Source organism: Syngnathoides biaculeatus, chromosome 18 (genome assembly GCF_019802595.1).
Source record: "Syngnathoides biaculeatus isolate LvHL_M chromosome 18, ASM1980259v1, whole genome shotgun sequence".
NCBI lineage: Eukaryota > Metazoa > Chordata > Actinopteri > Syngnathiformes > Syngnathidae > Syngnathoides > Syngnathoides biaculeatus.
The window spans coordinates 11,657,426-11,671,423 of record NC_084657.1 but is presented as its reverse complement, the minus strand read 5'-3'; the positions used below and the strand labels follow the sequence as shown (position 1 = coordinate 11,671,423).

Below are 13,998 nucleotides of genomic sequence, written 5' to 3'. Positions count from 1 at the left end.
GGGGGGGTGACCCGTGTCCAGAAAAGTGCAACCGAGATCCAATTTTTGTATTTGTCATACGGGTTTAAGGAGCCGTGATTTGTCTGGTACCTCACCTGGGACTTTTTTTACCGTGGGAAACCCGACCAGGGACATGAAGCTCCAGACAACCTTTGGGACACACAAACCCCTCCACCACGATAACGTGATGGCTCAAGGAGGGGGGGCATGAATAACAGTTTCAAACCAACAGCTCTTAAATGTGTAATACAAATTTATTGTGCTTTAAAGTGGAAAAACAGAACCTTGCTAACATGTGTAAATCATTCTTTCATGTGCCACTAGAGGGAGCCCATGTACTTCACGCCACCGCAAAGTTATTGTAATTGCAGCGCTTGAATTGAGCCTTTTTTGTGTTTTGACTTGCGGTTTTTTTTTTGTTTTTTTTTCCCAGGGACGTGTTGGGCAACGGCGAGGTGATGCAGCTGGACTTTGAGATGGAAAACTTCACCAGCCTGTCGGTGACGCGCCGCATCAACTGGAACATCGACTATAAGGACCAGAGCCCCCCGCCCGAGTCGGAGAAGGTGGTCACCGAGCTCACCGTGGTCCAGCGGGACATCCAGGCCATATTACCCCTGGCCATGGTAAGTTCAACACCCATCACTTCATAGATGAGAATATTGTTATATTTTTTGCAAGTCATTTCAAACATATTAATCCTAACAATATTGTATTTACTGTCATAGAATAATAAGACTAGCAGTAAACGTACTGTGTAATTAAATATTTAAATCATTGCACCGTTGTAATTTTTTTTTCATATGCTGTAGAACAAGCCCTAATCTGTAGCATTAGCATAGTAGTCATCTATTTTTTATTTTGTATTTGCATGCACGTGTGCATACACAAACTGATTGGAAGTCACAGTGCCACGTCTTCCCCCCCCCCAATTTGTATGCTTCCATGCGCCGCGAGCCCCATTACACATTCTCCACTCGGAGTTGCACATCTGCCGCAAACATACCCGCCAGTCACTGCACCCCCCCCCCCCCCCCGACATTTGGGGAATTAGCATGCGTCTTGTACGCCGACGCGTGTGCCAAATTTTACACTCCACGCCGCTGTGACTTTTACTTGCGAAGGCGCCACTGTTGTTTTCCTCGCCTGCGTGCCCACCTGTTCCCGCCGTGCTGCGGGCGGGCGCTGCTTTCGGCGTCTCGTTGACGAGGTTAGGGCAGACGCTTCATCGGGTACATTAGCTGCGTCAAAATAATTGTGATCGACAAGTAGGTCGGTAGGTGGATGGTTATTTTCGGGAGGAAGGTCGTGTAGGAATGTTTATGGCGTTCCCCAAATTTGGGTGCCTCTATGCTTAAAGCCGCAGGTCTTCTTATTTTCCCCACCCAATCGTTTTGCTGAATTTCCCCACAATAGTCCACAGTGTTGGGTGCGCCCGTGTTTAAAGGTCAAGTGTCATCCCTGTAAACATTCTAAAATAGATATTATGATGAAAAATGCATATAACATTATTCACGTCCATGTCAATACGAAAAAATAAATATGAGTGGAGAGCACGTCATCGCTGCGCAAAGTTGAGGAAGTGTCATTCGACGACATCCAAGTGGTCGCCATATTGGCTCCATCTACTGTCCGTGATGTCACGCTGGGACATTCGCTATTACAAACACGCTATGGCACCTACTTCGGGAGACGAACACGCCCCTTCTGACACGGAAGCTCTTTTCGAAGAAGAGAACATCTCACAACTGAGCGAAGTGACTGGGGCAATATTACCCTATCGTTTCGAGCCATATTTAGATGATATGCGGATCACGGTCAAACCGCATGCGGCCAAACAACCTCCCCGCCCGATCCACCTACGTGCGACAATGATAAAAACAACGCCACCCGTGAGCGACGACGACGCCGCAGCCAAACTACGGTACGCCTCCGCGCGGCGGTCATAGAAACAACGGTGCCCACGAGTGACGACAACGCGGGCAAACCGCCTCCCCGTCCGATCCACTCCACTGCTGCTGCCCGGAGCCGCGATGAGCCACCCCCGCAGCGCCCCGTCCGCCGATCACGGCTTCGGCCGGTGTGGCACATCGACACATTTAGCACCCCTGATTTACGGATTCCGTCCTTCTCCACAGCTATAATTTTTTTTAGTAGCTGTAATTGTGCCAAACATACATGTGCGTTCATCTGAGATGACACGCTGTGGTGACCCCGAAAGGGACAAGCCGAAAGAAACTTACAATACACAGCTAGCTGTCATTTGGAACCCACAAAGGTCTCGTCCTTTGCACCCGTGCAATCCATTTTTCACGACGAACGGGGTCTTTTTGAAAAGCATGAAGAGCGAATCCATCCCCCCAAGTGTTCGAGCACTACCCAGCAATATAACGAGCCGGCATTTTGGCTAACACGAAGGAACAACGAGCTACCTTCCAGCAGGTAAAACTAGTAGAAACAGACGAGACCGCTTGAGTGCGCTACTGCCCTGTACGTCACTTCCTGCTTCTTCTCGAAAACAAATCCCTCGAGAGGATTTTCATGGCGGGAGTTACAAAAAGCCATATAGTCAAAATTATGTTTTGTGGTTGGAAAAAAAACGGATGGGTCCATTCCGACTGCCGGTTTTTCCATTAATAACATACTAAAAATCATGCATTTCATGACAGTGGACCTTTAAGTTACCTCTTTATTTTGTTCTTGTTGGCAAAGAGCTGGCAGGTGTCCTCTTTTTGTGTCTATCATCACATCTGTGTTTACCCATTTGCATACTTTTCGTGCTAATGTGTTCTTCGGGAGATGTCCCCACTTATTTGTATTTTTTGACCCCCTAACGTGCCAATTACATCAAATGCACATCTCCATCAAGGAATGTTGTGGTAGCACAAGATAACAACAGCGAAGCTGAGCGATATTAACGATTGCTGGGACAGGGGAGCGCGGTGGCGGCGGCGGCGTGACCTTATTCATCGATCGGTCGCCACGCGGCGGCTCGATTAACATAAGAGTGTCTTGACAAAGCGTTTATTACTTTGCTTCTTGGTTTATTTTGCGCAGGGACGACTCGGCGTTTTAATGGACTAGACTTGCGTGATCCTCAAGGAGTTCCTCTTAATATACGCCATGGAGTTTTATCCACCTCCCATTGACTCGTCACTAAAACAATGTCGAATTGCATAACTGACTTTTTGTCAACCTTTTTATTTTCTCAGATGACAAAAAAGGTAGGAGACAAAATTCAAAATGTAGAAATAATTGAATAATAGAAAAATCTGATTCATTATAAAAATCAGCGCTAGTCATAAAAAAGGACAAATTCATCATGACCATGAAAATAAATACTAATAAAGGAAAAAGTATTACAAAAAAGAAAATACCGTAATTTCCGGCCTACAAACTGCACCTTTTTTCCACACGCTTTAAATCCTGCGACTTAATCGGTGATGCGGCTAATTTCTGCATCTTTTTTCTAACGGCCGCAAGGTGGCACGCGAGCAGAAAAGCTAAGAGTGACAACCGTGGAATATATGTGCCGAGGAAGCGACTTTTACCAGCATGTTGTTTTTTTTGTTTTGTTTTTTTTTTTGGTTTGTTTTTTTTATATATTACCGGCCCTGTTAATGCTGCACTAGCGTGTTGCTGCAGTGTTACTGACGTGTCTCAGTGATTTGTACTGGTATGTTTTTTTTTTTGTTTTGTTTTCTTGTTTTTTTACCAGCCTTGTTCGTGCTACGATATTGTTGCTATGTTAAGCTAAGATAAGGTATTAAAACTTTGAAAACTCTTTCCTTGTTAATATCTCGTGTTTCAACGCGGGTTTCAATGTGTGCACTCGTGACTTTTACACAGGTGCGGTTTATGTATGTACTAAATGCTATTTCCTTTCCAAATGTGCCAGGTGAGGTTTATAATCAGGTGTGGTCTGTTGGCCAGAAATTACAGTAATTAAAATGATCATGAAACTTTTAAATAAATCAATATAGCAATAAAAAAACATGCACATAATATGGATCAATCTATGAACATATTATTTTAAACATAAAAATACCAAATTGTGTTAAACGACAAGGTCGCAAGTAATTTGTCACACCGGCACACATTTCCAAATGGCACATCATGGCTCCAAGATTAGCCTAAACAAGTTCAGTTTTGTGCAATAGAATGTAAATGGACCGTGATACAATTAAAATAGACCATGCACATCAGAAATTGTTAACAATCAATCAAATCTGCAACATAAAAAGAGAGAGAGAAAAAAAACACCACTGTACCACAGGGAAAGCAATTTAATAGTCGTCCCATATTCTTCTGCTATCTGTCTCCTTGTATCTCGTCCACAATCGACGACAATGAACCTTCAATTTGAATTAAGACACCAGACTCAGCGCAATTAAAAAAAAAAAAGCCTTCTTTCAACTCCATCCTTTTCATTTCCCATTTCCATCTTCTAACTACAAAAAAAGTGCATTTGACGTAGTTGATGAAATCCGCTGAAAGGCGTCACCTTGCCAGGAACCCTTTTGTTTTTTTGTTTTTTTTTTCTTTTTATCAACGCTTGCTGCTGCCTATCACCCCTCCAGGACACGGAAATCATCAACACGGCCATCCTGACCGGTCGCACTGTAGCCATCCCCGTCAAGATGGTGTCCATCGAGATGAACGGCGCCGTCACAGACGTCTCCGCGTTTGTGCAGTGCAAGTCGGCCAATGAAGACATCGTCAAGGTATCGGAAACGAAACATTTTGCCAAGAACCTTCACTGTCTCCCCAATGTCAAATTAATATTATTACCACGTTTACCCCAATATCCCATCCCGATAAAGCGGCTATTTTTGAGGGGAGGAGGGAATGTATGGGTGTAAGTTATGATCTTTTCAAGACTAATATTTTGTCTTATGGGAACAAGGAAATATTTCTCATCTTTCCAAGACTGACAATCACCAATTGTGATCGAATGAATGGGGGTAAAAAAAAAAAAGTTTGAATCTTAGGACTAAAACCATATTTTTCAAGAAAAAAAGTAATAATCTTTCAAAGACAGATTTATTTGAAGTCATATTTTGTTAGAATAAAAAAATGCTGTGACACAAGAATGTAACTGTGTGTTATCAAAGAAAAGAAAATGTTTTCACAAGAACAAAAAATGTATTTTTCAGTCTTAAAAATGTCCCTATTTTAGGAGAATAAAGTCCTATATTTTCACCCCCCCTCAAAAAAACCCACTATTTTTCCAACAACAACAAAGACAAAAGTTATGATCTTTTCAAGACTAATATTTTGTCTTATGGGAACAAGGAAATATTTCTCATCTTTCCAAGACTGACAATCACCAATTGTGATCGAATGAATGGGGGTAAAAAAAAAAAAGTTTGAATCTTAGGACTAAAACCATATTTTTCAAGAAAAAAAGTAATAATCTTTCAAAGACAGATTTATTTGAAGTCATATTTTGTTAGAATAAAAAAAATGCTGTGACACAAGAATGTAACTGTGTGTTATCAAAGAAAAGAAAATGTTTTCACAAGAACAAAAAATGTATTTTTCAGTCTTAAAAATGTCCCTATTTTAGGAGAATAAAGTCCTATATTTTCACCCCCCCTCAAAAAAACCCACTATTTTTCCAACAACAACAAAGACAAAAGTTATGATCTTTTCAAGAATAATATTTTGTCTTATGGGAATAAGGTAATGTTTCTCGTCTTTTCAAGAATGACAATCATTTGTGATCTAATGAATGGGGAGGGAAAAAGCTTAGGACTAAAACCACATTTTTCAAAAAAAAAAAAAAAATCTTTTCAAAGACAGATTTATTTGAAGTCATATTTTGTTAGAATAAAAAAATGCAAAGTGACACAAGAATGTAAGTGAGAAAAGAAAATGTTTTCACAAAAACAAAACATTTATCTTTCAGTCTTAAAAATGTCTCTATTTTAGGAGAAAAGTCCTATATTTTCACCAAAAAAAACACAATTTTTCCAACAACAACAAAGACAAAAGTTGGCAGGAAACAAATATGTACTTTGTGCAGTTAAAAAGTCCCCAAAAATTTCAGGAGAAAAAAAGTCCTCATCTTCACAAGAACAAAGATAGTTTTTGTATCTTCTGCATTCATATGCAAATCTGAGAGAGATTCCATTCTGTAGTTACCGGTAGTTCAATTTACTTGATCATATCTATAGATAATGCCATTGTAATAATTTCCTGTCAATTACTCTGCAGACCCCAAAGCTCCCGTGGTTAAGGTCTGGGGACCCCAGTTTGAGAAGCGCCGCCTCAAACCCGTCTCCCGTCTGGCCGCAGAAGTCAATTTGGGCCGAGTTAATCCTGTTAGCCGGTTGCAGCGCACGAGCATCCCCCCCCCTCCCACGCGGCGCCGCTTCTCAGCGTGTACTCCTGATTTGATTGCTCAAATAAAATCAATAGTTCATAAAACCCGGCAGATACATCAATGCGGGGAAAAAAAAAACGTAAAAAGCTCCCCGATGGGCTCCTCCTCGTGTACGCCGGGCCCTCCGTTGTTAACTTTAATGCTGCGACGAGGCTGCGGGCGAAATATTACCCAAAAAAAAGTACATCAATCGAAAAACTCTAAATAAAGAGTTTTTCCTGGATGCCGAGAGCTTCTAGAGTGCCGTGTTCTTGTATTGACGGATTAATAGGTACTTAGCGGGTGGTCCGCTTTGTGAAATTGATTGTCGATGTTGCTAGTCTCCAAGCAACTGAGGTAAAAATGGAGGGCGGCGGCGGGCTGCGTTGATTTCGTCTGAAATAGTTCAACGTCAAAGGACATCACTCACAAATAATCGACAACAGAACATTCATCGAAACAATTGCAATCACGAAGGTAGTATTTTTTTTTTCATTCCCAATACAATTATTAAAATCATTTCATTTATTCAAATCGTTAAACCAAAAAGTGTCAAACTCATTTTTGTTTCGGCCTACATTGGAGTTATGGATTTCCCTCAGAGGGTCCGTTATGGTGAAACCATAGAAATCCTGAATTGCCTCATCATATTTACAGGTGAAATTTATGAACGACTTTTGGAATCAGAAATCAAGTGTAATGGGTTTTTCAACCGTTGTTCGTGTTTGGTCACAAAAAAATATCTCAACATTATCATTTGTGATATATATGACAATTTGAAATGTTTGGACATGTTTTCAAAAGAATCGCAGATTTTGACACCGATGATTTGCCTTCGCGGGGCACATGAAATTATGTGGCGGGCCGGATCTGGTCCCCGGCCTTGAGTTAAACTACGAAAGTTTTTTTTTTTTTTCTCGTAAAATAAATCAACTCATGGGCAGCACGGTGGCTAAGCTGGTAAAGCGTTAGCCTCACAGTTCTGAAGACCTGGGTTCAATCCCGGACCCGCCTGTGTGGAATTTGCATGTTCTGTGCCTTGCGTGGGTTTCCTCCGGGCACTCCGGTTTCCTCCCACATCCCAAAAACACGCAACATTAATTAGACACTCTAAATTGCCCGTAGGTGTGATTGTGAGTGCGGCTGTTTGTCTCAATGTGCCGTGCGATTGGCTGGCGACCAGTTCAGGGTTGACAGCTCGGATAGGTTTCAGTACTCCCCGTGACCCTTGAGAGGATAAGCGGCTAAGAAAATGGATGGATGGAAATCAACTCATTCCAAAAAAAAACAACAACAGCCTCATTAATAACACATTAATCAAGAAAAAAAAACATAATGAGAAGTTGAGCTACATCATGCATATTTTGTTTGAATATCTATCAATCCGATCTACAACGTTATGAACAAATAATCAGAACAAAGTGTGTTGATATCACATCTGCGCTCTATGACACGGATTTAAATTAATTCCCAATCATTGCTGTCTCGACTGCTACGCATTTCCCATTTGTATTATTTTCTAGTATTTACAGTAACCGCATGTCCAATATTGGCGTCATCTGAGTTCAGGAAAAAAAATATATATATATAGAAGCCCACTTCGTCATCTTCAAAGGCGCTTTCATGTGGGCAACCCGAAGGATCTGCCGTACGAAGGCGCACGCGGCGCCGCGCCGATTCCGCACGCCGCTGGTGTAAAGTTCGCGACTTCAGCGCCACGCCGGCGGATGGAGCTCGGCGGGGAAGCGGAGGGCTCATTCGTGCGAGTCATCATCATCATGGAGACTTTTCAGCCTCGTCGCCCAATAGCAGAAAGATCTTCCGTTTGTTCCTCTCGGCAGATTTTTGCCACAAGAAGGGAAACCGTATTTTGGGGATTCTGAGCCGCAGCCCGTTTGAAATCCGGACCTTTAAAGTCAAATCGGGTGGACGTCTGTTGTGACGGGATCTATGAAAAATAAAAGACTGAAATTTCCCTGAAACGGAACAAGAATTTGGGGTGAATCTCACTTCTTGAACAAAGTTCGGCGAGAAATTTGTCCTTGGTGAGCCCCCGTTTGGAACCAGGTATCTTGGACAGATGGTCGACACTAAGTAGTGAAGCTTTTTCGCTTACGTCGTCTAATCGTTTTATGCTATGCTGTGAAAAATGAGGCGCAGGGGCCGTTTTTAACTTTCAAGCCTCGTCCGGAGCGCCATCCAAATCATCATAAATACTCAGCCCCTCCCCCCTCCCTTCACCCCTCCTTCCTTTTTGAATGCTAAATTATTAATTGAAATGGACCCGGAGTGTGGGGTTAGGGCTCCCGTCAGGGAGGTAATCAGAGGATCTCTCGGAAACGCAGCCCGGCCCGAACTCTTCACGGGTGCTGGGGATAGATACATCATAACCGGGGGGAGGCGGGGGCATCTCGCCGGGTAATGTATCCCGCCCATCGTCCGTGTAGACAGGCTGGAAAATCTAACTTCTCGTCGGGTTAATGCAATTTTGCGGGGAATTGACCTCGCGTGTGCAGCCGTCTCGCGTTACTGCGCTGTCTGCTGATGTGTATCTGGACGACAGGAACAAAGAGGCAACATAATTCACCGCAACGGCCCCGGCGAGCCCGACGGAGTCCGGGCCCGACACTTGAAATACTCTCCGGAGCTCCCGCGGCAGTTTTCCGCTGATAAATTTGGCCCGCTAATTGCGAGTCGAAAGCTGTTTGCAACTGCGGCGGGTGGCCCCCCCCCCCCCCCAGCGCCTGCGCCGCAGTGCCGCTAATGCGCTATGGCATCCGCAGCGGCGCCAGCAGATTGCTCGGGCGGGGAAGCGTCACATTGTGTCGTATTTAACGCGGGATGAAAAAGTGGCGGGGTTAATAAGGGCGACGCTACCCAAGGACCTTTTTCACACATCTATTCCATTACATTAACGGTTGAAGGAAGAAGCTTCTGTCCTTCCAAAGAGCGATGATTTATCGCCGTTCAGTCATCAAACTTGCAACCGCACAAACTAAAATGGTTTCCAGTCTACTGTAGAGTCTGCCGTTTGTCGTTTACGCGTGGGTCAAATTTGCCAGCTTCTTCTTCTTCTTCTTCTTTTCCTTTCGGCTTGTCCCGTTAGGGGTCGCCACAGCGTGTCATCTTTTGCCATCTTAGCCTATCTCCTGCATCTTCCTCTCGAACCCCAACTGCCCTCATGTCTTCCCTCACCACATCCATAAACCTTCTCTTTGGTCTTCCTCTCGCCCTTTTGCCTGGGAGCTCCATCCTCAGCATCCTTCTACCAATATACTCACTCTCTCGCCTCTGAACATGTCCAAACCATCGAAGTCTGCTCTCTCGAATCTTGTCTCCAAAACATCCAGCTTTGGCTGTCCCTCTAATGAGCTCATTTCTAATCCTATCCAACCTGGTCACTCCGAGCGAGAACCTCAACATCTTCATTTCTGCCACCTCCAGTTCAGCTTCCTGTTGTTTCTTCAGTGCCACCGTCTCTAATCCGTACATCATGGCCGGCCTCACCACTGTTTTGTAAACTTTGCCCTTCATCGTAGCAGAGACTCTTCTGTCACATAACACACCAGACACCTTCCGCCATCTGTTCCAACCTGCTTGGACCCGTTTCTTCACTTCCTTACCACACTCACCATTGCTCTGGATTGTTGACCCCAAGTATTTGAAGTCGTCCACCCTCGCTATCTCTTCTCCCTGTAGCCTCACTCTTCCCCCTCCACTTTTCTCATTCATGCACATATACTCTGTTTTACTTCGGCTAATCTTCATTCGTCTACTTTCCAGTGCATGTCTCCATCTTTCCAATTGTTCCTCTGCATGCTCCCTGCTTTCACTGCATATGACAATATCATCTGCGAACATCATGGTCCAAGGGGATTCCAGTCTAACCTCATCTGTCAGCCTATCCATTACCACTGCAAACAGGAAGGGGCTCAGACCTGATCCCTGATGCAGTCCCACCTCCACCTTAAATTCCTCTGTCACACCTAAGGCACACCTCACCATTGTTCTGCTGCCATCATACATGTCCTGTACTATTTTAACATACTTCTCTGCCACACCAGACTTACGCATGCAGTACCACAGTTCCTCTCTTGGTACTCTGTCATAGGCTTTCTCTAGATCCACAAAGACAAAATGTAGCTCCTTCTGACCTTCTCTGTACTTTTCCACGAGCATCCTCAAGGCAAATAATGCATCTGTGGTACTCTTTCTAGGCATGAAACCATACTGTTGCTCGCAGATACTTACCTCTGTCCTGAGTCTAGCCTCCACTACTCTTTCCCATAACTTCATTGTGTGGCTCATCAACTTTATTCCTCTATAGTTCCCACAGCTCTGAACATCCCCTTTGTTCTTAAAAATGGGAACTAGAACACTTTTCCTCCATTCTTCCGGCATCTTTTCGCCCGCTAGTATTCTGTTGAATAAGTTGGTCAAAAACTCCACAGCCATCTCTCCAAATTGCTTCCATACCTCTACCGGTATGTCATCAGGACCAACTGCCTTTCCAGTTTTCATCCTTTGTAGTGCCTTTCTGACTTCCCCCTTAGTAATCATTTCCACTTCCTGGTCCTTCACTCTTGCCTCTTCAACTCTTCCTTCTCTCTCATTTTCTTCATTCATCAACTTCTCAAAGTATTCTTTCCATCTATTTAGCACACTACCGGCACCAGTCAACACATTTCCATCTCTATCCTTAATCACCCTGACCTGCTGCACATCCTTCCCATCTCTATCCCTCTGTCTGGCCAACCTGTAGAGATCCTTTTCTCCTTCTTTCGTGCCCAACCTGGTGTACATGTCTTCGTATGCCTCTTGTTTAGCCTTTGCCACCTCTACCTTTGCCCTAAGTCGCATCTCGATGTACTCCTTTCGCCTCTCCTCAGTCCTCTCAGTATCCCACTTCTTCTTCGCTAATCTCTTTCCTTGTATGACTCCCTGTATTTTGGGGTTCCACCACCAAGTCTCCTTCTCCCCTTTCCTACCAGATGACACACCAAGTACTCTCCTGCCTGTCTCTCTGATCACCTTGGCTGTCGTCGTCCAGTCTTCCGGGAGCTTCGGTTGTCCATCGAGAGCCTGTCTCACCTCTTTCCGGAAGGCCGCACAACATTCTTCCTTTCTCAGCTTCCACCACCTGGTTCTCTGCTCTACCTTGGTCTTCTTAATCTTCCTACCCACCACCAGAATCATCCTACATACTACCATCCTATGCTGTCGAGCTACACTCTCCCCTACCACTACTTTACAGTCAGTAACCTCCTTCAGATTACATCGTCTGCACAAAATATAATCTACCTGCGTGGTTCTACCTCCGCTCTTGTAGGTCACTATATGTTCCTCCCTCTTCTGGAAATAAGTGTTCACTACAGCCATCTCCATCCTTTTTGCAAAGTCCACCACCATCTGCCCTTCAAAGTTCCTTTCCTGGATGCCGTACTTACCCATCACTTCTTCATCGCCCCTGTTTCCTTTACCAATATGTCCATTACAATCTGCACCAATCACAACTCTCTCGCTGTCTGGGATGCTCAGAACTACTTCATCTAGTTCCTTCCAGAATTTCTCTTTCAACTCTAGGTCACATCCTACCTGTGGTGCATAGCCGCTAACCACATTATACATAACACCCTCAATTTCAAATTTTAGTCTCATCACTCGATCTGATACTCTTTTCACCTCCAAGACATTCTTAGCCAGCTCTTCCTTTAAAATAACCCCTACTCCATTTCTCTTCCCATCTACTCCGTGGTAGAATAATTTAAACCCTGCTCCCAAACTTCTAGCCTTACTACCTTTCCACCTGCTCTCTTGGATGCACAGAATATCAACCTTTCTCCTAATCATCATGTCAACCAACTCCTGAGCTTTTCCGGTCATAGTCCCAACATTCAAAGTCCCTACACTCAGTTGTAGGCTCTGTGCATTCCTCTTTTTCTTCTGACGCTGGATCCGGTTTCCTCCTCTTCTTTGTCTTCGACCCACAGTAGCTGAATTTCCACCGACGCCCTGCAGGTTAGCAGTGCCGGGGGCGGGCATTGTTAACCCGGGCCACGACCGATCCGGTATGGGATTCTTTAGATGAACGCTTATATTTGTTTGGCACAGTTTTTACGCCGGATGCCCTTCCTGACGCAACCCTCTGCATTTATCCGGGCTTGGGACCGGCCTACAGATTGCACTGGTTTGTGCCCCCATAGGGCTGCATTTGGGTCAAAATTTGTGGGTCAAATTTGCCAGCAATCGGGTAAAAAAAATATGTAGGAAAGGCACAGCTCTGAAGAATTTCTTGGGGCTGAATTTACTCATACGTGCTCTGAAGGTAATGGCTAAATGATTCCTTAAATGGAAAAATCAAAGTAAAATGGCGGACTTCCTGTGCGTTTTCAGGTTTACATTCTCGATTTGTGGGTCTACTCCCAAGTTTCACGTTCCTAAACAGTTAAGATGTCATCGGTGGGCTGAAATTTAGATGAACTCGCTGACGTCAACATCAACAAACGTGCGGGGGGAAAATGACTTTCCCGCGTGCTGCTTTCGCACCTTTTGGGGGAAACTCGGCAGATTTTAACGGGCAAACGCCGGCGGCGGCTGTCACTAGTGCTTTTGTAATCGAATGGGAACAAACCCCCTCGAGCAGTTTCCCCATCTTGTGACTTTTTCTTCTCCCTTTTGTCGAGCCAACAGATTATCTTTAGCCTCATTAATCGGAGTAAAAACTAGCTAATACGCGTGTAAGTGCGCGCGCGCGTGCGGCCGCTTAAGCTAGTGCGGCTAAATTAGCTCGCATCCGTTTAACACACATCCATCACGGCGACAAAAGCTCCTTAGCGGCGACACTGTGCCCGCTAATGCCGCGCCATGTGTCAGCTTTCATTCCATTTAACATGCCGTCGCCGGGGGGGGGGGGGGGGGGCTGGCTAACCCCCGCCGCCTCGGGGCTGACAATTAATCAGGGGATGTCGAAATATGAGGAGAGATGACGTCGGTTTCTTCTTCCACATATCATTCTCACATTCATTTGTGACACTTCCGTACAAATTGAAGGAGATTATGCGCGCGTGCGTATGTGTGTGATCCACTTGAGCGATAGCAGGTAATTAAAGCGCCGCAGCATCTGGGCGCTCGCAAACATAAGTAGCAGTTGTTAAAGGACCGGCTGTCCTGAGCTAGGACTGACCTTTCTAGGCGGAGAGAATATCAATCAACATGAAAAAATACACTCCTGAGATGTTATTGGCCTTATGTGATCATTTTTCATTTGTGTTCTTTTTCTTTTCACAAAATATTTCTATTTACAGTGATGCCTTGGTTTGCGACCACAATCCATTCCAGAAAACGGTTGGAAAAGTGAATTGTTCGAAAAGCGAGTCGATGTTTCCCATTAGAATGAATGGAAAAAGAAATAATGCGTTCCAAGCCTAAAACATTAGGCTTTTTAAAGCACTTTATTTATTTATTTTTTAGCTTTTCCTGATAATAAACTGCATAGTAGTAATACATGTATAGTTTAAACAATTTATACAATAAAGTAATTTACGAAATATATATCAATTTTTTGTCTGGCCAGGCGCAATATGTTATTTCCGGGTTTCTTGGGGGGTGTTCGAGTACCGATTTTCATTCGA

At 44.2% G+C, this 13,998-nt stretch overlaps 1 protein-coding gene across 3 annotated transcripts in view; it reads left to right on the top strand.

The window, feature by feature from the left end:
• Nucleotides 1-13,998, top strand: part of tmem132e (transmembrane protein 132E) — a 248,658-nt gene that overhangs the window by 212,202 nt on the left and 22,458 nt on the right. For all 3 annotated transcript variants that reach the window (XM_061803292.1, XM_061803293.1, XM_061803291.1), the window contains exons 4-5: nucleotides 434-626; nucleotides 4,581-4,724. In XM_061803292.1, coding sequence (XP_061659276.1) covers nucleotides 434-626; nucleotides 4,581-4,724 — 337 coding nt within the window. The remainder of the gene's footprint in view (nucleotides 1-433; nucleotides 627-4,580; nucleotides 4,725-13,998) is intronic.